The sequence below is a fragment of the Gymnoscopelus microlampas genome (genome assembly GCF_963454915.1).
Source record: "Gymnoscopelus microlampas genome assembly, chromosome: 7".
Lineage (NCBI taxonomy): Eukaryota > Metazoa > Chordata > Actinopteri > Myctophiformes > Myctophidae > Gymnoscopelus > Gymnoscopelus microlampas.
Window position 1 is genome coordinate 50,840,864 of NC_139944.1, and position 23,760 is coordinate 50,864,623.

The window sequence follows — 23,760 nt, forward strand, 5'->3', positions numbered from 1 at the left end:
AAAAGTTCTTATATGTGTCACTTTACTGCATCTGGAGACCACCCCCCCCAAAAAAAATCATGTAGAGGGACCCCTGTGGGGTCCCGACCCACAGGTTGAGAACCACTGCCCTAGAGTCTAGACAGTAGAGCATCTGTCCTGCGCCTTTAAGGCCGTGTGACACTCGGCCAGTTGTGAAATAAATAGCACTAAACTGGAGAGAGGAGGAGGTGGTGCTTACAACACAAACCTTGTGGACAACCAAATGACACTGAAGGAGGAATAGATCCTCACCTCCACAACAAGCTGAAGATCTGGACATTATATATAGTCTCCAATGAGGACGGAATTCTTCTTATTTGGAAATATTACCTTTTTTTATGGCACTCATGCAGACATTCTTGGATTATGGACCGTTTTGATTGGTAAAGTTTGAGAGCTCCAGTTAATGTTCCTCTGAATGGCTGGAAGGTAGGCTATATTTCCAGTTTCATTATTAGATGAAAGTGGTGTGATTAAGCCAATAGTCATCATTGGACATCAGCCTGACAGACGTGCAACCAGCGGTGTTCAAAGGATTACTTTCTGCTTTGCGTAATACTGTGATTACCGGCAGTGAGAGTGAGTGAGTGAGTGAGACCGTTTTACTTGGTGAATTAGGGGCTATTATTAGTCATATATAGACTTTCCCGTCTGGCGGACAGACTGAGCACTTTAACGGACACAACAGTGTTATTACATTATTAGGCGACAATGTTACAAAATGGGAATGGAAATGAGAAAGCGTCGCTGCAACAACGGGCTCCTAAGGCTGAGCCAGAGCCGGACGACTGCGACTCCCCGCCGGGGACAGAGACGCACAGACAGCCGCTCTCTGTCACCGGCACCGCTGCCACTAACAGCAGTGACCAAAAGGACCCAGTGCAGGACGGGGACTCAACCCACTTCCCTCTGCCCGCTACGCCCCCCGTGTATCCCAAACCGGAGATCAAGCGCCACGCGGTGACGGACGACTATAAGATCTCCAGCCAGGTGCTGGGCCTGGGGATCAACGGTAAAGTCCTGGAGTGTTCCAACAAGAAGACCGGCCAGAAGTGCGCTCTCAAGGTATGGGTTTCCCAAACAGTGGGTCGTGGATCCAATGGTGGGTCGCGTCGCGCAGACACAGTTTTATGGGTCACGAGTATATAAGCCTAAAAACATCCCTTTATTTTTTGTTTTCCTACATTTTGATTTCATTATTATTTCAAAAATATATATATTTTTAAATCCCTCAAAGTGCAAAAGGAAATCATAAATTAAAAATGAATGCAATGATGTTTTAATTTGAATAGTAGAAGTAGTGAAAATAGCCGACCTACAAGCTCACAGTGACAGTGAGCTTGTAGATCACTGGCTTAGTGGCTTGGGTCCTGAGCAGACAGCAAATTTTTCTTTTGGGTCTACTCTCCAGCTAAAAAGCCTAAAGCCTTCAACACGGTCTGAAGCCCAAAATAGTGGATCTACAAGCTTGCCACAAGTTGTGAGATTGAAGTTGTCATGTCCTATTTTCGGAGAGTGACACACTGTCGACTCGTAAAGTGGTTCTCAAAGTGTTCCAGGGTTCCTTGAGGGGATTCCAGGAGGTCCCCAGTGAAATTAGTCAATTAATCATCAAAATATTGAGTTAAACCACTTTAACCCTATTTCGTAGCATCTGCTATTTTTGGATAAATGTTTGAAAAAATCTTGTGCATGTCTTTGCAAACTGTTAATAAAGTATTAAATCAACTCAATCAATCAATCAATCAATCAATCAAACACGTATCAATTTGGGGGTCCTTGACATGCACATGTTTGAGAAGTTAGTTAACACTACTGGCTACTATGTAGCGGCTACATTGTAGCCTACCTGATGTCAGATCTTCAGAGTTCAGACTTAATAAATTACTGTAAATGCAAGAACTTTGACCTTTCTCGCAGTGTCTTATATCAGATTCCTCTTTACATGCCAACAATATGTCACCGACAGTGGAAGTGGAACACTGAACTCATTTCTTATTGAAGTGTGTATTCTCACTTCCAGTCACCTCTGTGTGTGTGTGTGTGTGTGTGTGTGTGTGTGTGTGTGTGTGCGTGTGCGCGTGTGCGCGTGTGCGTGTGCATGTGTTTGTGGGTGTGACAGGCCCACGTGCCTGTCACACTTTCCACAATGACTCAGTACTGTATGCTATTTTGTGATGAAATCATCGCACATGGCATGATTATAGAGTAGATTCTTGTTATTGTTGTTGTTGTTGTTATCATTTATTAATTTACTATTTGATCTTATTAAATACACAATATAAGCTATTTGGTGGTCAAAGGTTAAGTTGTGTGATGAGCCACACTCTCAACAATGCACTCTCCTAGATCTCCTCTCCTACTCTCCACTCTCCTATGTATTCAATTCAACAACATAGCATAAAAGAATTACACAATAATACATGTCATCGACAAATACAAACACTATAATTATGTACAAAGGAGAAGTGAAATTACATTTATCTCCCTTTTGGTCTCCTGATAGTTGTGATTTTAAGGCCAGTTTCGAAAGAAACCAGTGTTTCACATCCTTTAATCTAATGAATGGTGAGAGACATTTAGCTGTTCCCCTCGTGGTTAACGGGGAAACTTCAGGGTCAGGTTAAAGCTAAGTGTTAGTTAAGCATTTAGTTGTGAAGGTTCGTGTTCTGTCGGCATATGGATATGCAATTGAAAATGGTGGAAAGTCCTCTCAAGTATAGGCCTCTATGTGCACAGAACAATCCTGAATGTCATTTAACACTAACAGACTGAACTAATGCGTGTGTATGTGTGTATGTATGTATGTAAACATGTGGAGGCTATAATGTGGTTCCTGTTTTGGTTTGTAATGCACATATTGGAGTGGGACAGTGGTGTTTTGGTTTGTAAGGCACATATTGGAGTGGGACAGTGGTGTTTTGGTTTGTAAGGCACATGTTGGAGTGGGACAGTGGTGTTTTGGTTTGTAAGGCACATGTTGGAGTGGGACAGTGGTGTTTTGGTTTGTAAGGCACATATTGGAGTGGGACAGTGGTGTTTTGGTTTGTAAGGCACATGTTGGAGTGGGACAGTGGTGTTTTGGTTTGTAAGGCACATATTGGAGTGGGACAGTGGTGTTTTGGTTTGTAATGCACATGTTGGAGTGGGACAGTGGTGTTTTGGTTTGTAAGGCACATGTTGCAGTGGGTCAGTGGTGTTTTGGTTTGTAAGGCACATGTTGCAGTGGGACAGTGGTGTTTTGGTTTGTAAGGCACATGTTGGAGTGGGACAGTGGTGTTTTGTCCAATGTTTTGTCTAATGCCATTAGGTCTGTGGGGATGGCCATAGATGAGTGGTTAGTGAGCCCTACAATGAAAGGATTATCCACACTCTCTTCAGTTATATTCGTAATTTTTTAATAGGTTCACAGCAGCAGCGGTCTATCTAGAGAAACGGACGTGTTTTGGCACGTCGGCCTTCCTCAGCGTTTCGAACTAGAAACGTTTTTTAAACTGGTTAGTGTGAGCCCGCCTGGGGAGCCAAAGCCCCTGGTTGTCCCAGATATGATTCCAGGCCAGGCCAGCAATGTGTCGATGTGTGTCCCTGTCTGAGAAAGACTCTTAACCCCTAATTGCTCCCCGAGCGAATGGCTGCTCACTGGCTCCTTAGTTGTTATAGGGTGGGTAAATGCAGAGGACGAATTTCACGTATATGCATATCGCATATATATATATATATATATGCAAATACAGTGACAAAAACACCTCAAGGAGTGGGGACTATTCTATTCTATTCCTAGAGGTCTTAAAAGACCTTAAATTCCTTAAATTGTCACAATCGCAGATACCACTTATACTGTATGTTGGTTTGTTTACTGTTGAGTGAGAAAACAATGTTACACGTTAAGCTAATCATCTGGGGACCCCCCAAAATCATTTGGGGACCCCCCCCCCTGGGAGTCCTGACTCACAGGTTAAGAACCACTAAACATATAACACCTCAACCATCCCAAAGAACCGCTGAAGAACCGGTATTTCACATTGTGAGCTGTCATACGAGGGTAGTAGTATAAACAGGGAGTGAATGACAGTGTGTTGCGGGAGAAAGTTTGCAATACTAGCCAAACACGGCACACGTGGTGGTGGACACACCCATATACTGCACACACACATGCTGTCACCTGTCATCACCTGTCACTGTTAGAGAGCCCGGAGGCAGAGAGATTTACTGGCTTATACAATAATCCACACTGGATCACAGACTGGAACCAGCCATCAATAGTGTCACGACCAGAACTGCACACTCAGGCCTTATTTGGAGAGAGAGAGAGAGAGAGAGAGAGAGAGAGAGAGAGAGAGAGAGAGAGAGAGAGAGAGAGAGAGATGAAAGGCGAGATAAATTGTGATAGGACATGAGAACACACAAACAGGGTGATAGTAGCGGCAGAGTGAGTCGATCCAGGGAAAACAGACAGTCACGTGACATGCTGACTGCACCACATGGTGGAAAGTAACTAAGTACATTTACTCAAGTACTGTAGCCTGCTTAACCCATTAAGACCTGAAGCTATTCTTAAAAATGTTTTCTTAATCCTCCAAGTTTTTTGAAAAAAAAACAAAAAATAAATGTTTTCAAGATTTTTCAAAAATAGCAGATCTACAAGCTCATAGCGCGGCACTCGGTGCCGCGCTATGAGCTTGTATATCTGCTATTTTTAAATAGCCAAAGAAATCTAAAGTGGCACAGACGCGTTCCAGGTCTTAAAATTTTCAGGTGCTGCCTTTCGTGCGGATGGTTGTGGGTTCGAACCCTGCCTGGGATCGAGTATGTTTATATTGTGGTATATTCTACTTTTACCTTATAAGTAAAAGGTCTGAGCTCTTCTTTCATTAGAGCCCATAACAGCCTGGATGCCTGACTGTTGGTTGCTCTGACTGTCTGAAAGCGCAGAGAGCAGCCATGCAGGTCATGCTGACCTCACCACCACCACCACCGTAGTCTAAACCTCAGCACCCACAAATTCCCTTCCACTCAGAGGAATGTTTAATCCATTAAAACAGGGAAAGCATCTGTCTCATCTTAGATTTTTGTGTTGGCTATTCAAAAATAGCAGATACACAAGCTCACAGCGCGTCACTTCGTGCCATGCTGCGACCTTGTACATCTGCTATTTAAAAAAAATCTTGAACATTTTTGCAAATGTTTAAATATATTTATTTTTTAAAGCGAACATTTTTAACTCACATTTGCTTCTGGGGGTCCCTGGTACAAAAATATTTTGAGATTGGGGTCCGTGGCCAAATACATATACATTTTGGGGATCCTTCACATGAAAAGGTTTGAGCACCACTGATGTAGCAACAACGTTTTTCAGAAAACATTTTTAGAATCGGCCTCAGGTCTTAATGTGTTTAAGGGCGTTGTTGTTTGAAGACCAGCAAACATAAATGTTAAAGTTCCCTTCGCTTGCCTGCATGCTCACTCACCCTGCATGCATGCCTCATAAAACTCAACATTGTTGTGGGAGAAAACTAATTCAACAAAGCTACTAACTCGGGCTGTCTTCCCAGTTATGTCTGTGTGTTTTGCAGGGCTGTGCCTGGGGACTGGGGTATATATATATACGACAGACGCCAGTAGCCTAATTCCCTTTGTAGACTATACTGTTGGATTAAGATCCATAGTTGGCTATGTCTTGTTACATTACACGTAAATAGGGTAGGCACAAATATAAGTCTCTTGCTTAGATTTTTTTATTTATCCAATGTTTTCAGTTTTGTTAAACGAGTTTGAAACTCTGTTATATATAGGCTAAATAAGCTTCGGCTAACAGCCTACACCTTTTCGGGCCACTAACATTAGTAGACTTAACTGTATGTATGTATATATATCTGTTCTGTTAAATGGACCAAAATAAATACATAACTAAACTAACTAACTAACTACACACCATTGGCACACTTGAAAATGAATGTCTATTTCAAAAAGGTTTTATCATAAGACAAAAAGGATGATGAAATCATAAAAAATGAGTGAGAATGACTATCCAGCTCCCTTCACTTCTTAATTAAGTGCTTCTCTCAGTGCTAAACCTAATGGATGGGTATACATTTAATCCACTTTGCAGTAGACCTGGACGGAAGCCAAATCGTCTTTACTGTAATTCGATTGTGGCCGTTAGAGGAGGTTTCTCTCTCTCGAGTCTCGCCTTGGACTTCTTCTCCAACTGCCCACAGACCTGGGAAAGCCCGGTGTTCCATGACAGAACCCCTAGGCTGAGAGCGCTCCCTCCCCATTCACCGCTAATTCCATTACCAGCTCATATTTGGCAGGTGAATGTTCCATTTTAATGTCACGCCTGGGTGAGTGGCTTCGGCCTCTCTGCTGCCACAGGGAATAGAAGGCTGGCTTTACAAAGAGACCTCTTTATGTGCTTGTGTGTCACCTTCCTTTTCCCTGTGCGCTAATATGGACAGAAGTCTGGTAGTACTGTGGGAGTCTAGCCCCCCAGACCCTGGGACTGGCAACCAACCACGACTACTGCATGTGGTCTCTGTCGGGTGGGAAACCTATTATGTCCTAACGGTTACTTTTCAGGATTCAAATTCAAAAATAGCAAAAATGAGCGCTGCGCTTGCTTGGCAAAGACATGCGCAGAGCAAGTTCTGTCAGAGAACTCAGTGCAGTTGTTGGTGGCCGACCATCGGGCCACCTCAGCTCCACGTTCACATCCACTCATCCAATCAATCAAACACTCATTTCATTCTCAGACCACTCTATTTAAACTGGAAGTTTGCACTACTCAGCCTGCTTGCTTTTGCTGCTGCTCATGCTGATGCTGCTGCCTTGCTCAAACACTGCTGCTCACCCTCCACCACCCCAGCTTCCACCTGTCGTTTTGGATCTGCTGTTAATGCACGGGGGGAATCGGAATCCCTATGGTTGGGACTGGAGATGTGCTTTATCAGACTACCTAAAAGCAGATCCAATTCATTGCCAAAACCATAATAAATATCTTTCTCATTTTATATTCAATCAAAATATCTATCCTTCATGGAGCTGCTACTTTTGATGCTTTTGTGTGACGCTGTAGTATGATCAAGTAGGGCGTTGATTTACGGAAAAAAACACAAAAAGTTAAAATATGGAGATTTTAAGCGACGATACAAAATCAGTTATATAGCTGAATAGGTAGATACGTCGTCTGTCTGTCTGTCTGTCTGTCTGTCTGTCTGTCTGTCTGTCTGTCTGTCTGATTGATTGATTGATTGAATACTTTATTAAAAGTGTACAATAACAAGCACAGGGAAGTACAGTTCAATACAAGGTCTGTTAAGAGGATTTTAAACCCAAGAAAGCACTATGGCTTGTTTCCATTGGGGTCCTTTGTACTCAATTCATCAAAACGTTTAATGACAGACAAATATACACTATGCAAACTAAATGCTCCCCGGGCGCTGTACTAATAGTTAGGCTATGTAAATGCAGAGGACACATTTCACGTCACTCCCCCAGAGGAGTGGGGGAATGAATAATACATTATTCAACCTGTGGTGTCTGTCCATCTATTTTGGGTGAATATTGTAACGTCTGTACATATCTATCTTAGAGGACATATTAAAGTTCTTATGAATAGAATGAGCCGACTCTGTGAGTTCTGTTTGCTGTGTATCAGACAGCAGTGTTTATTATTATTATCCACATAACATCTGACGTAATCTGAGTTCCCAGAAGTTTTCGCCGGCTCGGCGAGGAACTTCTGGGCCAGAGCCCTGGGATTTGTGGGCGGGATGTAATTTACGCTCTGAATCTGAGCGGACACGCCTCTTACCGGTCTGGAGCTGTGCAACTCGTCTAAAAAGTCCGACGAGAGGCAAACAGCAGTACACAACAATGGCGGCCGAAATTTCTCAAGGGGAAATTGCTTCCCGTCGATCCTATTTAGATGCAACACCCACTGCATGTGGATCCCGCCCCCTTTTCTTCATTGGCTGTTGATTTGAATCACAACGCAGTGGCCGCGCCCCCGCCGTCCAAACTCCGAGGCAATGCCTCCCAGACTACATCTGACGTGCTTCCGCGTACGTCACCCAAGATATGCACACTCTGTCCAGACACTTAAAGTGATAAGACTGCTGACTTAGTAACTTCCATTCATTACAAATATTATTTTCAGAAATGTTCAAAATAGCAGATCTACAGTAGGTTACAAGATCACACAACATGTCGCAACACGCCACATTGTTGTGAGATTGTAGATCGTCTTTTTTCACCCCACACAACACCATCACACATCAGAGTATAAACTATATAGGGCTTAAGTGGATAATCAGTCTGAGAGGTTGGAGCTGATAAGTGTTCATTGACTGTGAAGCCTCAGACTTTGGTTGTGTAATTCAATCTGATCATGTGCCTCTGGCCTAGCGGAGCGGTGGAAGTGTGCCTCGGTAATGTGGTTGCAAGGGATCTTGTGTAAGAGAATTGAGTGAATCAATTCAGAAGGAGGTTTGAGTGAGTCAACATAAGGACTGCACCAAATCGTTCATAGTTTGCAGCCTTCAAAGGAGCCAAAACAGTTGATTCCGGACTTTTTACATCATCCTACGTTACGTTTGATGTTGGAAGTCAAAGGCGGTTGAATTGGGCTGAAACCTTGCCTAATTTGATTGATTGAATACTTTCTTAGTCTGAAATGTAAACAACACGAGGTACAGTAAAGACATTAAGGGCTAAAAGGATAACACAAAAAAAGTCCTGGGGACTTGTTTCCATGGTGGTCCTCCTATGTATTCAATTCATCGTCATAGCATAAAAGATTTACACAATAATACATGTCATCAACAAATACAAACAATATGTACAAAGGAGAGAAAGGAAAAACGGCAGCAGTGAATGACACCTCCTTTCTATGGGAATTCACATTTTCCTCCCCTCGTGGTCTCCTATAGATGTTTTTTTTCAGGAAAGAAACCAGTGATTCACATGGATGGTGTCAGGACATTCCACATTTTGGTGGCAGAGCAATAGAATGAGAATGTTCCTATGTTTGTTGTTTACCAGATCACGGTCCATATTTGGGCATATATATGTCATAGATACGTCATAAATGACTGACGTCACAGGCTGTGCCACCAGAAATCCGAGATCCACATGAGGCCATGCTGTTATTAGACCCTGTCTTGTTTATTATCTACTGGAGTAGTCATCCGGTATACCGTATACGTAACGTTAGGTATTTTGCTGACAGGTAATAGAAGCCTACTCATTACTCATTACACACATTATGCAGTGTAATGTTACCTTCATGGTTAAGCAATTAAAAATGGGATTGGCTTTCCAGATAGTCAAAGAGGCTTTGCCCTCAATGCCCTCAATACCCATCCTCCTATAATTCGACAAAGCTCTGTGTGGGTGGTGAGGCCAAAATCTCTTCTGCCCGGTTCTCCTCAGTGGCTGGAGCAATTGATCTGAATTTGCACACAGCCATTGACCATTACCATGTGCACGGAACAGCGAGGCCTGTTTTTCGCTTTCCCCAAATGTCATCTTTTTTGTGTTCGCTGGCTCTCGGGTTGCTAAATCATGTGTGCATATGCCCCCACGGGTATGGTCTAGTTTGACTAACTACCTAAAAAAAGTGAGTGACACCCATAGCCACGCTACTCGAGGCAGTGACAACAACAATCTGGTACCACCCACCTATAGAACATACATGGGTAAATTTTCTTTGTACAGCACTGTCACCAAAGTGTGGAATGCCCTGACACCATCCCTTCAAAAATGTGGATCACTGGCTTCCTTCAAAACCTGAAAAGCCATCTTACAGGAGGCCAAAGAGGGAGGTCAATCTCACGTCTCCCACAGAAAGGTGATGGAATTCACTGCCTACACCCCCCCCCCCCCCATTTCCCCCCCTTTCCAAACCTTTTTCTACTCTGTATATAGTGTTTTATATTTGTTGATGATATTGTATTTTGGTGTTATTTTTTATGCTATGTTGTTGAATTGAATACATAGGACCACAATGGAAACGACAAGTCCCCAGGACTTTGTCCTTTTAGCTCAATTGCATTTCTGTCTAATGAAGTATACTATTCAATCAATCAATTCATGTAAAACACAGGCTTGTATTTTATTTGCAAGCATGCATGGTCCATTCCATATACAGTATTGACATCACACATAAGCAGCACATCAGCAACACGAAACAGCCAGCCACGATAAGACGACTTATGATTAATAAACGGATGGAAAGATACATTCTTCCATCATTTTAGATGGAAGCTATCGTCACCAGGGATCCCTTTACTCCAGTAATGCTATATTATTACCGCCATACATAACAGATATAGAATTATAATTAAATGAATCACACCGGATCACCACGGATCAGCAGTAGTGATCTACGTCTGTGAGCTAAATGCTGTTTTGACTTCTGACCTGCAGTGGAACTTTGTTGTGGTGGAACTGTGGTGACTGAAGTACTCGGAGGTTTTACTTAAGTAAAAGTAGCAATACCACAATGTCAAAATACCTGCATTCAAAATGCTACTTGAGTATAAGTACTGTATATTATTAACAGGTTTGTGTGTAGGGCATCTGAGTCAGTAAATGTTCTGTCAGGTTCTCCTCTAGACTGTGGAACCATTGGCGCACATGTTTGTATGTCAGAAACTGAACAATGTGGGCATTTTATTAGTTATTTTCTGTTATTTATTGTGTTGTGTTTTGAATTGTGATATGCAGCTCCCTGGGTCTGAACTAAAGATCGAATTGAATTGAATTATAAAAGCATTATCAAAATACACATACAGTGTCAAGTGTAAAAGTACTCATGCACAATGGTCCATTTCACAATCATACTATTAGATTATATTCACTAATTAGTAATGCGTTAATGTGTTCATCACATCACTGATGTTGCTGATTTTAATTACTTTATATGCAGCTGGCTGAGTAACTTAACCTGGAATAATACATCATGATTTATCTGTTAATGTATGTTTTGTATTAATAATATAAATCTGCAAAGTAACTATAGCAACTAGAGCTGTTCAAGTAATTGTAATGGAATAAAAAGCACAACGTATAAAGACATGGAAATACTCTAGTAAATCAAACTTTACTTTAGTACAGTACTTGAGTAAATATACTTAGTTACAGTAGTTACTTTCCACCATGTGTTGTAAATCAGCTATTAATGGTCTGCTGTGTGTATCACTCCCTTGTCCTTGCCACTTTATGGGTATTGTTTTATTGTCAGGAGTTATAAAAAGGGCATGAGGGATAGACAGTGGTGTGAGACATAAAAGAGTGCGGTCAGGTGCAGTGTTGCCAAATTTTGTGAGAGAAGTAAGCAACCAGGTCTAGGAAAACTATCCCAAAAGAATAGACCACATGAGCACTTTAAACCTATTAGTATATATACTATACATCGGGTATTTGAAAAGACGCGTTGTGAGCTTGTAGATCTGCCATTTTCAAAAACATCTTGAAACAAAATGTGGACCATTTGGAATATTTTTGAAACATTCTAACAGCACAAATCCAGTACGGGACTCCCTGGCACAAAACATTTTCAGATGGTTGTTATAGGAAATATATATTCATTTTAATTTGAGAACCACTGGTTTAAATAATAATTAAAACACTTGGAAGCAAGCCCAAAGAAGCAACTACACTTTAGAATCAAGCCCCCCAAAAAAACGCAACCCGCAACTACTAATATTTATAGGCAACTTTACAGAAAAAGTCGCTTATAATAAGCGGACATGGCAGCACTGGTCAGGTGCTCAGAGGGCCATTAGAACACACTTCGTCCTACTGTTTACTGGACGCCGTCTGCACATGCTGGACGTGTGCCAAGTCCTTATTTGATACATCTTGGTTGAGAAATGAAGAAGTGACAATCTTTACAAGTTGTGCTGGCATGTGTCAATACGCGCGAGTGTGTGTGTGGCTGTGACTTTTTCCACAATGACTCAGTATGCTATTTCATGATCAAATCACTGCACATGTATGGCATGATTATAGAGTAGATTCTTGTTATCATTATTCATTTATTTATTATTATTAGATCTTATCAAATACACACTATCAGCTATTTGGTGGCCAAGGGTCAAGTTGTGTTATGAGCCATGGATCTCAACAATAGACACCTGTACAGTAGGTTGCCCTTGCCCTGTACTGTGGCACTACACTTATTCATGTCAAGGACCCCCAAATTGATATGTATTTGCCCCCAGACCCCAATCGTAATGGGTTTTGTGCCAGGGACCCCCATAAGACATAAAAAAAATGCATTACATTTTCTTTAAAAAATATATATATATATTGATCTACAAGTTGTGAGCTTGTAGATCTGCTATTTTTAATAGCCAACGTATAAATGGATAAAGTGGTTAAATGATTGTGATGCTGTAAATTAACTACTTTAATATCCCTTTAACTACTTTTGCTGGGGGACCCCCTGGAACCCCCCCAAAGACCCCTGGTTTAGACGATGATGAGGCTGTGGCTGATTGGTTTAGAGAGGGATATCAAGGACAGGTTTGCTTCCAGCCACCGTTGTGTAGTGGTGTGTCACCTTGCATTCAAAACGAGTCCATCAGAAAGATTAATTCCTCTCTCTCTCTCTCTCTCTCTCTCTCTCTTTCTCTCTCATATTCATCTCCACAAAGCGTTTGTGTTTTATTATGGGCAATTCTCTGTCAGTACAGGAAATTAAGGGAGCAGGCTCGTATGCTGTCCAATTTGATTAGTCATAAAGATAATGGTTTCTATGACTTGCCAGGAGCGCATTGTATGTCACTATAGTGATAATAAGTCCATATAGTACGTCACTATAGTGATAATAAGTCCATATAGTACGTAACTATGGTGATAAAGTAGTGCAGAATAAGTAGGCCACCGGAAGCCCCTTTTAACTTCCACTTTTAACACCCGGCCCTCAAACTCATCATCCTCCTTCCTCTTTCACACAGCAAAAGCCCTACGTGTTGATTAACATAACTTGTTTAATGAATAAACCATTATGTTGACCAATCTGTATGGTAGAAATACGATAACTGTAGAGCCCCCACACACAGGATCCTCACAGGATCTTAATCAGGTGATTTGGCCTGGCCCCCACTGTCGATGTGTGTTTTGATTGATTGAATACTTTACTAACAGTTTGCAAAGACAAGCACAGAGAAGTACGGTTCAATACAAGGTCTGTTAAGAAAGCACTATGGCTTGTTTCCATTGAGGTCCTTTGCACTCAATTCATCGAAACATTTGATGACAGACCAATATAAACTACTATGCAAAAACACAGGTTTTTATGACTGTTGGTACTACGGCATTCCACATTTTTGTGGCATAGCAGTAGAACACATTTAATCCCTTGTTAGAGACAAATCTGTCTTGAACGTGATTTGTGGAGCTCCATCTGGTGTTGTGTAATTATTAGGTATGCTTAGAAATACAATAACTAGTGTAACGCCCTGGATTTGAACCCGCATGGAAAGCCAACATCTTAACCACTAAACCAAAGGGATATCCCTATCACTCGGGGGAGATATTAGACTTTCAGGCCATCAGGCTGAGGTAGTGAACCACTCTGTTACACTAACACAACAGTGGTGGTTGTAGTTGACCTCCATATACGCTCCCATTGAGACATATGTGGTAGGACCACTACTGGCATGAAGGGTAAAAGCGTGGAAAGTTTGGCACATGAGACCCGAGTTAAAATTCCTGGGTATAGGACATATAAGTCGTACTGTAAGCTACTTATTAACACTCCGTACTGTATGCTATCGCATCTTTGTGGCCTTGTGGTTAGAGTGTCACCCTGAGATTGGGATGTTGAGGTTCGATCCCTGCCACTTTCGATCCCTGCCACACATACCAAAGACTATGAAAATGGGACTTAATGCCTCCCTGCTTGGCACTCAGCATCAAGGGTTGTATTGGGGGCGAGTCCCTGTGACATACTAGCGTCACGTCCAGGGTGTGTTGTACATCAAGTTGCCTCACGCTACAGTAACAGGAGATAGGCTCCTGCCACATGGCTTGGCAAGGCTTACTTACAGTACGGCATCAAGTAAAAGCAGGTCAAATATTTTCTAAGCGGTTTAATTGCAGCTGTTGGAGCTCTCTTCCATATTGGTTCGTAGTTCTGACCCAACAGATACACCGTATGACATTTACTGTTACGTTACGGTTTGCAGCTATATCAGTAATAGCACTGACATTTTGCTCTGCCTGGATTCCTCGTCTAACTTATGAGAGAGGCTTTAGTTTAGCATTTTGTACATCAATGTGTCTTGACGAGGCAAGACTTGGCCTCGTCATTATAATGTTCCTGATCATAAGACCCTTACTGAGTGTCAGTCTCCAGGTTTTCCTCAGAATATGTATGACACTGATTTACTATGATACTATGTATGGCACATTAGGAGTCTAGTGGACTCAGTCCACTAGGACGGTGGTTCTCTGACCTTTTACTTTCCAGGAACCCCATAACTCTGAGAGTGCACAAATGTAACCGTATAGGGTCCATTTGGTTCCTGTAAAGGTCATTTAAGGCTATAGCTCTTTATGTGTTTGGCAAAAATAGAATGTTGACAAAAATGTCCACCACAAGCTAGCATGGCGATGAACCCTAGCGTGCACAGACCAGGGTGGTCACCATTGTTGCCAGATCTTGCGAGAGAAATAAGCACCAGGTCTTTGAAAACAAGCCCAAAAGAAGCGACTAGGCCACATGAGCACTTTAAACCAATATCCATCCACAGGCCATTTGAAAATAGACGATCCACACGTTGTGAGCTTGAAACAGTTTGAAACATTTGAAACATTTTAACAACACACATCTTGTATGGGGGGTCCCTGGCCACAAAATATTTTTTTACATGAAAATGTTTGAGAACCACTGGTTTAAACTGCATTTTGGAAGGAAGCCCAAATAAGTAACTACACTTTAGAAACAAGCCCCCCCCTCCAAAAAAAAACCGCAACACGTAAGTACTACTAATATTTACAAGCAACTTTACAGAATAAGAAGCCCAAAGTCGCTTATAATCAGCAGGCATGGCAACACTGGTGCTTGTCACACACCCCAAAATACACTCTGATGGAAGATACATACTATGTGAAGGTCTATGTACCACATGCTGTTTATATATGGGTACGAGAATGTATGTGTACGTGTTGTCAGCTATAAGCCTGATTTATAAGTTACATGCCCGAAAATAGCAGATCTGCAAGCTCAGAATGTGTCAGAATCGTCGCGGCGCATTGTGAACTTGTAGATCGGCTATTTTCGGCCCACAAATCCGTCGTATGATGGAATATTACAATTTTACAGTTGAGGCACCGCCATGAAAAGAACAGACTTTGCCCTGCTAGATTCTCGGAATTTGAGCTCCAAATTGCAATTTACACATTTGAGCTACAATTCCGTTATTTCATGATATTGTGCTGTCTATGGTGCCTCGGTTATTACGTTCTGAAATAAATCACCCAAAACATTAGACAAAAACAGTGAAACAGTTTTATTTTTCACACTCAGAGTACAAGAATGTCACTGCCTGCAATGTGGCTACCTGTTGCATTATATGTGCATGTGACAATCTTGATTTCTGAATCCTGTCACAGAAGAAATATAAAAATCAGTCCTATAACACAGTAGTTCTCAAACGTATTCATGCCAAGGACCCCCAAATTGATATCTATTTGGCCGCGGACTCCCCATCTGAAAATGATTCAAAAGTTTCCAAAAGAGTTCAAGAGTTTTGAATAGCCAAACGTATAAATTGATAAAGCGGTTGAAATTATTGTGATGCTACATAAACTACTTTTGAGAACCAGTAGCCTACTATAACATTGAAAGATCTGAGACAAGATTTGCCATTTCTACTCACCGGTCTTCTCATTACTTTGGTCTTTTTCCCACGCAGATCCTCTATGACAGTCCCAAGGCCAGGAGAGAAGTGGAGCTTCACTGGAGAGTGTCGGGCGGGCCGTACATTGTTGGCATTCTCAGCCTGTATGAGAACATGCACCATGGAAAGAAGTGTCTGCTCATCATTATGGAGTGGTAGGGGACACACTGTTATACAGTCACTTTCTATACATTATCCATTGATTGATTGATTCAATACTTTATTAGTCATCAATGTAAACAGCGCGAGGTGGTACAGTAAGACATTAAGGCTAAAAGGATAACACAAAAAGGTCCGGGGACTTGTTTCCATTATGGTATGTATTCAATTCATCAACATAGCATACAAACATTAAGTCATCAACAACTACAAACACTATTAAGTACAAAAGAGATGGGAAAATTACATTTACCTAACCTTTTGGTATCCTTGAAAGACACCAGTGTTACACATCCTTGGATGGTGTCATAAACTTAACTACATGTAAGAGTTAATCGAACAAACCGATTTAATCAATTATAAACAATTATAAAATAATTGCTTTATAATCCATGAATATTTGGGGAATGTCTAATAGTTGAAATATACTGAAAATAGCCTATATCTACAAGCTCAACACAATCACGTTGTAAGCATGTAGATCTGCCATTTTGGATTATTTGTCAGTAAAGTACAGAGGACTCAAGAGCAGGACTCAAGGCACCCAGTATTTATTAAACAAACTATAACAGGTAAATAGAAGAAGTCAAGTTAAACTTCTGAAAGCTCTCTGTCAAACATGACCCCTCCAAACATTGTCAACCAAACCCCCTGAAAACACAGGGTTTAAATAGACACAGGGATTAGGATACAGGTGAACTCAACAAACAATTAAGAGACGATTGGCAGAGGGACTAACAGGACACAGGTGGAGATTACTAATAATCACAGGGAGGTGAGTCAAGGCAGCTAAACAGTACTACAAAAATAAGATACAGAACACCAAGGCAACAACAGAGAAACATAATACAAGACTATACAGAACAAACTGAACAACCGAAACATAGGCCTATGATAAGTCCAAAGTCAAAGAGGCTGAGGAGCGGACCATGACATTATTTGACTAATTGAAAAAGATAATCTCTGAGCACACTGTACATATCCATTCATATTAATGCCTATACGTATCCATTCATATGCGGTATTGTTTGTTGATAGACTATACATATTCAATCATATATTAATTGTTTATAGAATGTACACATTTTCATTCATATACTCATTGTTGATAGACTGTACATATATTTTGTCTCAATTGATTGGTGATAGATGTAGCGATGCATGTACAGTATTTTAAAACCCATTAAGACCGAGGCCGATTCTGCAAATGCCTTGTAAACAGTTTTCTGATAAATGTATGTTGCTATATCTAAAATATAAAATGAAACAGATGGTTTCCCGGATATTCACTGTACATTTATATGTATTGATAGACTGGGGATCAATAAAGGGTTATCTAATCTTATTTTATATCTTATGTTATGTCCTTGTGGACTATTATTCCCACAAGTCAGCTCTGTGTATTGGAGCAGAACTCTCTCTCTCTCTCTCTCTCTCTCTCTCTCTCTCTCTCTCTCTCTCTCTCTCTCTCTCTCTCTCTCTCTCTCTCTCTCTCTCTCTCTCTCTCTCTCTCTCTCTCTGTTCCTGTGTGGTACAGTACAGTCAGTGCAGGGGTTCTCAAACCTTTTTTAATTCATAAATAACTCTGGGAGTGTACAAAGGCAACCAAATAATTACAGACCCGTAAGGACCCATTTGGTTCCATTTGTACACTCTCATAGTTACAGACCCGTAAGGGCCCATTTGGAACCCCGTCAAGGAACCACAAGGGTCCTTGGACCTCACTTTGAGAACCAATGGGTTAGTGAAATGTCAGTAGCATGCCTGGAATTTCATTATTTTCGGGGCAAGGCCACTTTGGTGGCCTTTGGTGTTGTACATCTTTGAGGGCACAATAGCCAAATACCAGTGCAGCAAGGTCATCAAATAAAACAGTTATTTTAAGTCCACAGAAACAATGAATTGGGGGCACGGTGGCGCAGTCGGTAGCGCTGTCGCCTCACAGCTAGAAGGTCCTGGGTTCGATTCCCGCCAGGGACGCTGTGGGCGCTGGGGGCGTGTTCTCTCCTCCACGTCATCGGCGCCCATACCCTAGGTGGGGTTGGTGAAAGGGCCTACTCTGTGTGGAGTTTGCATGTTCTCCCCGTGTCTCCTAGGGTAGTTAATACCCTCACAAAATCATGTAGTAATCCTGGTCACTATACTGCCTCCCCCTGGTCAGCCGGGGCGCCTGATGGAGGAGAAGGGAACTGGTTGGAATAACGTGTTCCTTCCACGCGCTATGTCCAACCAGGGAAACTCCCCCCTGTCGGGTGATAAGAAGCCGCCTGCTTGCTCCTCATGCATTGAAGGAGGCATGAGCTTCAGCTTGGGCTCTCCCTAGGCTGGCAGAGGGTAGGTAGTGCCCAGGATTACATAGGCAATTGGCACTGGGTGAAAAAATGTGGGTTACAAAAATCGTGGGATAAAAATTATTAAAAAAAAAGAAAAAAAAGAAACAATGAATCGAATTTAAGGGTTAAGGATGAATGTATCTGTAATAGATAGTATGAAATAAATAAAAACATTAAAAGTAAAACATGTTTATTTCACAAAATATACCAAACTTAGGGGGCAGGGCAGCCCTGGCATTTATGGCCTCTGTGTAATTCATGCCCTAGTACATGCTATCTCCATTCTTCACATTATTGAAACACATTCTACACAAACCTGTCTGCACAAATCCCAAGGTTTTAGTTTGCGTTTCCCACAGTGCCATATTAGTGCTTAAAAACGTATTTAATCTCAGACTAGTCTAGTTCATCTTATCTTGTTTTTGGTTATTTTGTAAACATCCAGTACCACGAGGCTGACTTTGCTATAATATGGCTCTAAATCATTTGAGACTTTTTACATTTTGGGGGCAGAGTTACATTATGTGCCCATTTAAAGTAACGTTAGGTTATGTTGTAAGGAAGCCAGCTACTGGTGTTATCCTTCCAAAAATACATGTCTAACATTGACGTGACAGCCATCTAGAAAGCGTTAGCTAACGTTATGTTATTTGAAGCAGCACTCTTTGTGCCATGCATCAAGTCATTTTTTTTTGTCAGATCCTACATGACCTTTGACACCATCTAAATGTCTCAATAGAAGAGCCGGGAGACAAAATGCAACCGCCGCAATTGTATACGTTATATCAACAAACTACCATACAGTTTGGACAAAATTACGTTTTATCCATCAAGAAAAAGTTACATACAGTGGTGCTGCTTTAAGTCTCCTGGTTGGCCTGTACTACATAAATAGCCCGGTTTTCCAGCAGGCTCAAAATCTAACATACCGCTGGTAATGTGTTTCATTTGATGTAAAAAAGAAAAAAGAAAAAAAAACATTTTAAACAACAACGACATTAATGTCAGTAAGTAGTTTAAATCATTAAGACCGGGAAAGCCTACGTTGTTGTATCTTTAAAACCGATGTTGCTATGTATACGGCAACAGAAATATACGTTTTTCTGAAAACTTAGGTTAGGATTTAGAAGGCATTTTAAAAAATTGGCCTCAGGTCTAAATGGCTTAATGTAAATAATTAGTTTAACGTCAGTACTAGAATAGTGTCATTTCAGTAGTAATTTAATGACAGTGGTTAGTCATGTCCAATCATCTCACAATGGGCAGCATGTGTGTGCACGACACGTGCGTGTTACATTTCACGTGCAGGACGTCTGAGGCCCCTTTTCCACCAAAATAACTTGTGAGCTTGTAGATCGGCTATTTTTGGCAAAGAGGTATAGGTGTAGTGGGAAAAAACGGCAGACCAAGTAAACAAAAAAAGTTGAATACAAAACACAATTTTATACAATATGTAGTGGGGGTCCCTGCTTAATCTTTCTCTCAGCTAGGGGGTCCTTGGCCTGAAAACGTTGAAGACCCCTGTTTTAAATGATGATTTTTTTGGCGTGCTTCTGCCATTGTTTATGTCACATCTGCTGCATCTTCCAACCTGTAGAATTGTGACACGCCCACTTTGGTTCCCAGTTCAGGTTAAGAAAAACCCAGTCTTTTTTTATTCCAGTTCCAAACCAACTTTTAGGGTTCTGAACCAATTCCTTTTCAGTGGGAACACTCTGAACTTGTTCAAAATTAGGCGAGAAAAAATAACGGAACCGGTACAAACGCGGTGAAAAGGGGCCTACCGTGTGTATGTTTGGACTGTATCACTTTTACCAGCAGCATTCTAAAAAAAGATTGTTTTAAAAAGAATCGCAGCAGGCAGGGGGAAGTGAGAGAGAACAGAGAACAGGGTGAATACTGGGAAATGACACATCACCAAACACTGACTAAACTGCACAGTGACTGCTATCTGTTGTCATCACTGAATGTTTACTGTGATAGAGGCAAGATAATGTTCTAATGAAGTGACAGGTGTGGTGTGGTGTGCGTGTGCGTGTGCGACTGTGCGTGTGTGCGACTGTGCGTGTGTGCGTGTGTGCGTGCGTGTGCGTGTGCGTGTGCGTGCGTGTGTGTGTGTGTGTGTGTGTGTGTGTGTGTGACTGTACTTGTGAGGGCCCAATGTCCACACAGTGGTGGAAAGTAACTAAGTACATTTACACAAACTACTGTACTTAAGTACCATTTTGAGGTATTTTTTCTTTACTGGAGTATTTCCAATTTTCTGTACTTTAACATCTACTTTACTCCACTACAATTATTTGAAAACTTAAGTTACTACTGTAGTTACTTTGTAGATTTTGATTATTATTGCAAAACATACATTAACCACTTCACATTTCGGCCATTTGAAAATTGCCGATATACAAGCTCACAATGCGTTGCGTTGCTATGCGACGCATTGTGAGCTTGTAGATTGGCTATTTTCTAAAGATTTGTATACATTTTAAAACACATTAAATGGGACATTCTGCATAGTGAGCACCATCTACTTTTGGTACTTTAAGTACATTTTGATACCAATACTCTTGTACTTTTACTCAAGTCAATTTTTAATTCCGGACTTTTGCTTGTAACAGACTGCAGTATTGATATACTTTTACTTAAATAAAACATGTGAGTACTCTTTCCACCACTGGTGAGGAGTCGGACCATTCACCCGGACAACATAAGTGGTTGCTTCATGGTTAGAAAATATTTAGTTTGTGGTTCCAGTTAGGATTAGACATTTAGAGGTTAGGTTTAGGGGTTGTTGGGGTTATATTATAGAGTTATGCTGATTCATGCTTAGTTGCATCATGCCAGTGTGTCGTGCACCAAAAAACAGCTGATTTACAAGCTCACAACGGGTCGCAGAGCGACCCGTTGTGAGCTTGTGAGATCTGCTGTTTTTTGGCTTTAGGGTTAGGGATTAAAAAAAGGCAAAGAAATGATAAAAATGTCATTCATAAAATCACCATCCTATAAAACATTGTGTGTGTGTGTGTGTGTGTGTGTGTGTGTGTGTGTGTGTGTGTGTGTGTGTGTGTGTGTGTGTGTGTGTGTGTGTGTGTGTGTGTGTGTGTGTGTGTGTGTGTGTGTCCTTCCTGTATCATGAGCCAGGAGGGTCAGAGGAGGACAGCTCATTGAAAAGCAGATATTTCTGTCTAATGCACAAAGCGTGCACACAGACACACACACGCACGCACACACGCACGCACGCACGCACGCACGCACGCACACACACACGTGCGCACGCGCGTGCGCACACACACACAGTCACTTTTTCCCTCTTACTCCTCTGTCTAGGATGGTTTATGTGCATCCAAAACACACACACACACATACACACACACACACACACACTTGAATACACATTCAGTCCATGTTAACACTTTTAATGCAAAAGCCTTTTCAAGGGCTTTATGCGACATCCAATGGCAGATACAAAGATACAAAAGATATAAAGATACACAGCATATGTGTATCTTTGTAGCTGAAGTTGAAACCAGCTCAACTTCTTTGTAGCTTTGTAGCTGCTGTATCTTTTGTAGCAGCTACAAACATCAGATGTATCTTTGTATCTTCATATCACATGGCATCCATTGAAAAATCACGGTAGCCTGTATCTGTGTAGATACACTGTAATGTACATTACAGTGGAGGGATGGTCAATGTCAGGACACAATGCATGCAACTAGGCTCAGGCTGTAAGACTTAGTGGTGGTCATGTCAGAAGCGGTGATGCCAGATTTTGCAAGAAAAATAAACAACCGGGTCTATGAAACAAAAATAAAGCCACATGAGCACTTTAAAACTATATACAATACATCAGCCATTTGAAAATAGCCGCTCTACAAGCTCACAACGCATTTTGTGAGCTTGTGAACTTGTGAGCTTGTGAAATGTTTTTGAAACGTTTTAGATAAATATTTTCAGAAAGGAAGTCTTCAGACAAATAAATATTTATTTGCGGGGTTCTTGACATGAAATAGTTTGAGAACCACTGGTTTAAACAACATTAGTAAACAAGCCCAAATAAGCAACTACACTTTATAGAAACAAGCCTAAAAAAACTGCAACCCGCAACTACAAGTTACTTTACCGAAAAACAAGATCAAAGTTGCTTAAATAATAAGCAGACATTGGCAACAGTGGAGAGCATTAAGTAAGTCAGTCACACGCGATGGTGGAACGTAACTGTGTGTGTGTGTGCGTGTGTGTGTGTGTGTGTGTGTGTGTGTGTGTGTGTGTGTGTGTGTGTGCGTGCGTGCGTGCGTGCGTGCGTGCGTGCGTGCGTGCGTGCGTGCGTGCGTGCGTGCGTGCGTGCGTGCGTGCGTGCGTGCGTGTGTGATGTGTGTGTGTGTGTGTGTGCTGTGTATCCCCAGCATGCAGGGAGGAGAGCTGTTCAGTCGGATCCAGGCCAGAGGAGACCAGGCCTTCACTGAGAAAGGTGAGAACTCATGGAGAGATGCAAGAAACAAAGCATATCGTCGCTGTTGGGCAGAAACCTCTCTCTCTCTCCATATTTTTTTTTGTGGCACGTGACACCAGCATGCAACAAAGTATAATTTATTTATCGTTTAGCAGTGTCTACTCTTCCTGGGGTCAAACAGTACAATTCAAAATTAGGCCTATACAGTGTAATGAAAAATGGACACAAGTCAAGCATAAGTCTACAGTATACTGTATATACTGTAACAACCCTCTCTCTTTCTATCTTAATGAGGAAGTTCCAATGTTTGGAACTACAGGAGGCAACATCCCGCTTTGTGGCGAGATCAAAGCGTGACGCAACTCTCTCTCTCTCTATGGGTCTGGGGAGAATTAAATATTTCCTACACATTTGTATTAGACTTGCAGGGACGTGCACAGATAGACTCTAGGTGGTGCTAGAGCACCTGCCCTTTGCCCTCTTGACCAGATGTGCCCTTTTGAAAAAAGAAAAAAAAAGTTTTTTTTTTTTTCAGTTTACAGCAGGGGTCTTCAACAGGGGGTCCGGGACCCCTAGGGGTTCCTCAGAGCTACTACAGGGGGTCCACCAAATCTTTATGTGATATGATTTTTCTTTTTACCGTAACCACTCGAAACCTAGCATCCCTTTTCTGAGGAGAACTTTAGCCAAAAATAGCAGATCTACAAGCCCACAACGCCTCGCGCTGCGAGGCGTTGTGGGCTTGTAGATCGGCTATTTTTGGCAAATAGGTACAGGTGTAGAGGGAAAAAAGAGCAGACCAAGTAAACAAAAAAAAGTATAATTTACTTGAGCACCTGCCCCTCAAAATGTCTGTGCATGCCACTGTAGACTTGTGTTT

At 41.6% G+C, this 23,760-nt stretch overlaps 1 protein-coding gene across 1 annotated transcript in view; it reads left to right on the forward strand.

Moving 5' to 3' along the window:
- The first annotated feature begins 251 nt into the window (after positions 1-251).
- Positions 252-23,760, forward strand: part of mapkapk3 (MAPK activated protein kinase 3) — a 36,720-nt gene continuing 13,211 nt past the window's right edge. The window contains exons 1-3 of the mRNA XM_084061243.1: positions 252-1,086; positions 15,951-16,090; positions 22,834-22,898. Of these exons, the coding sequence (XP_083917369.1) occupies positions 733-1,086; positions 15,951-16,090; positions 22,834-22,898 (559 nt within the window). The 5' untranslated portion in view covers positions 252-732. The remainder of the gene's footprint in view (positions 1,087-15,950; positions 16,091-22,833; positions 22,899-23,760) is intronic.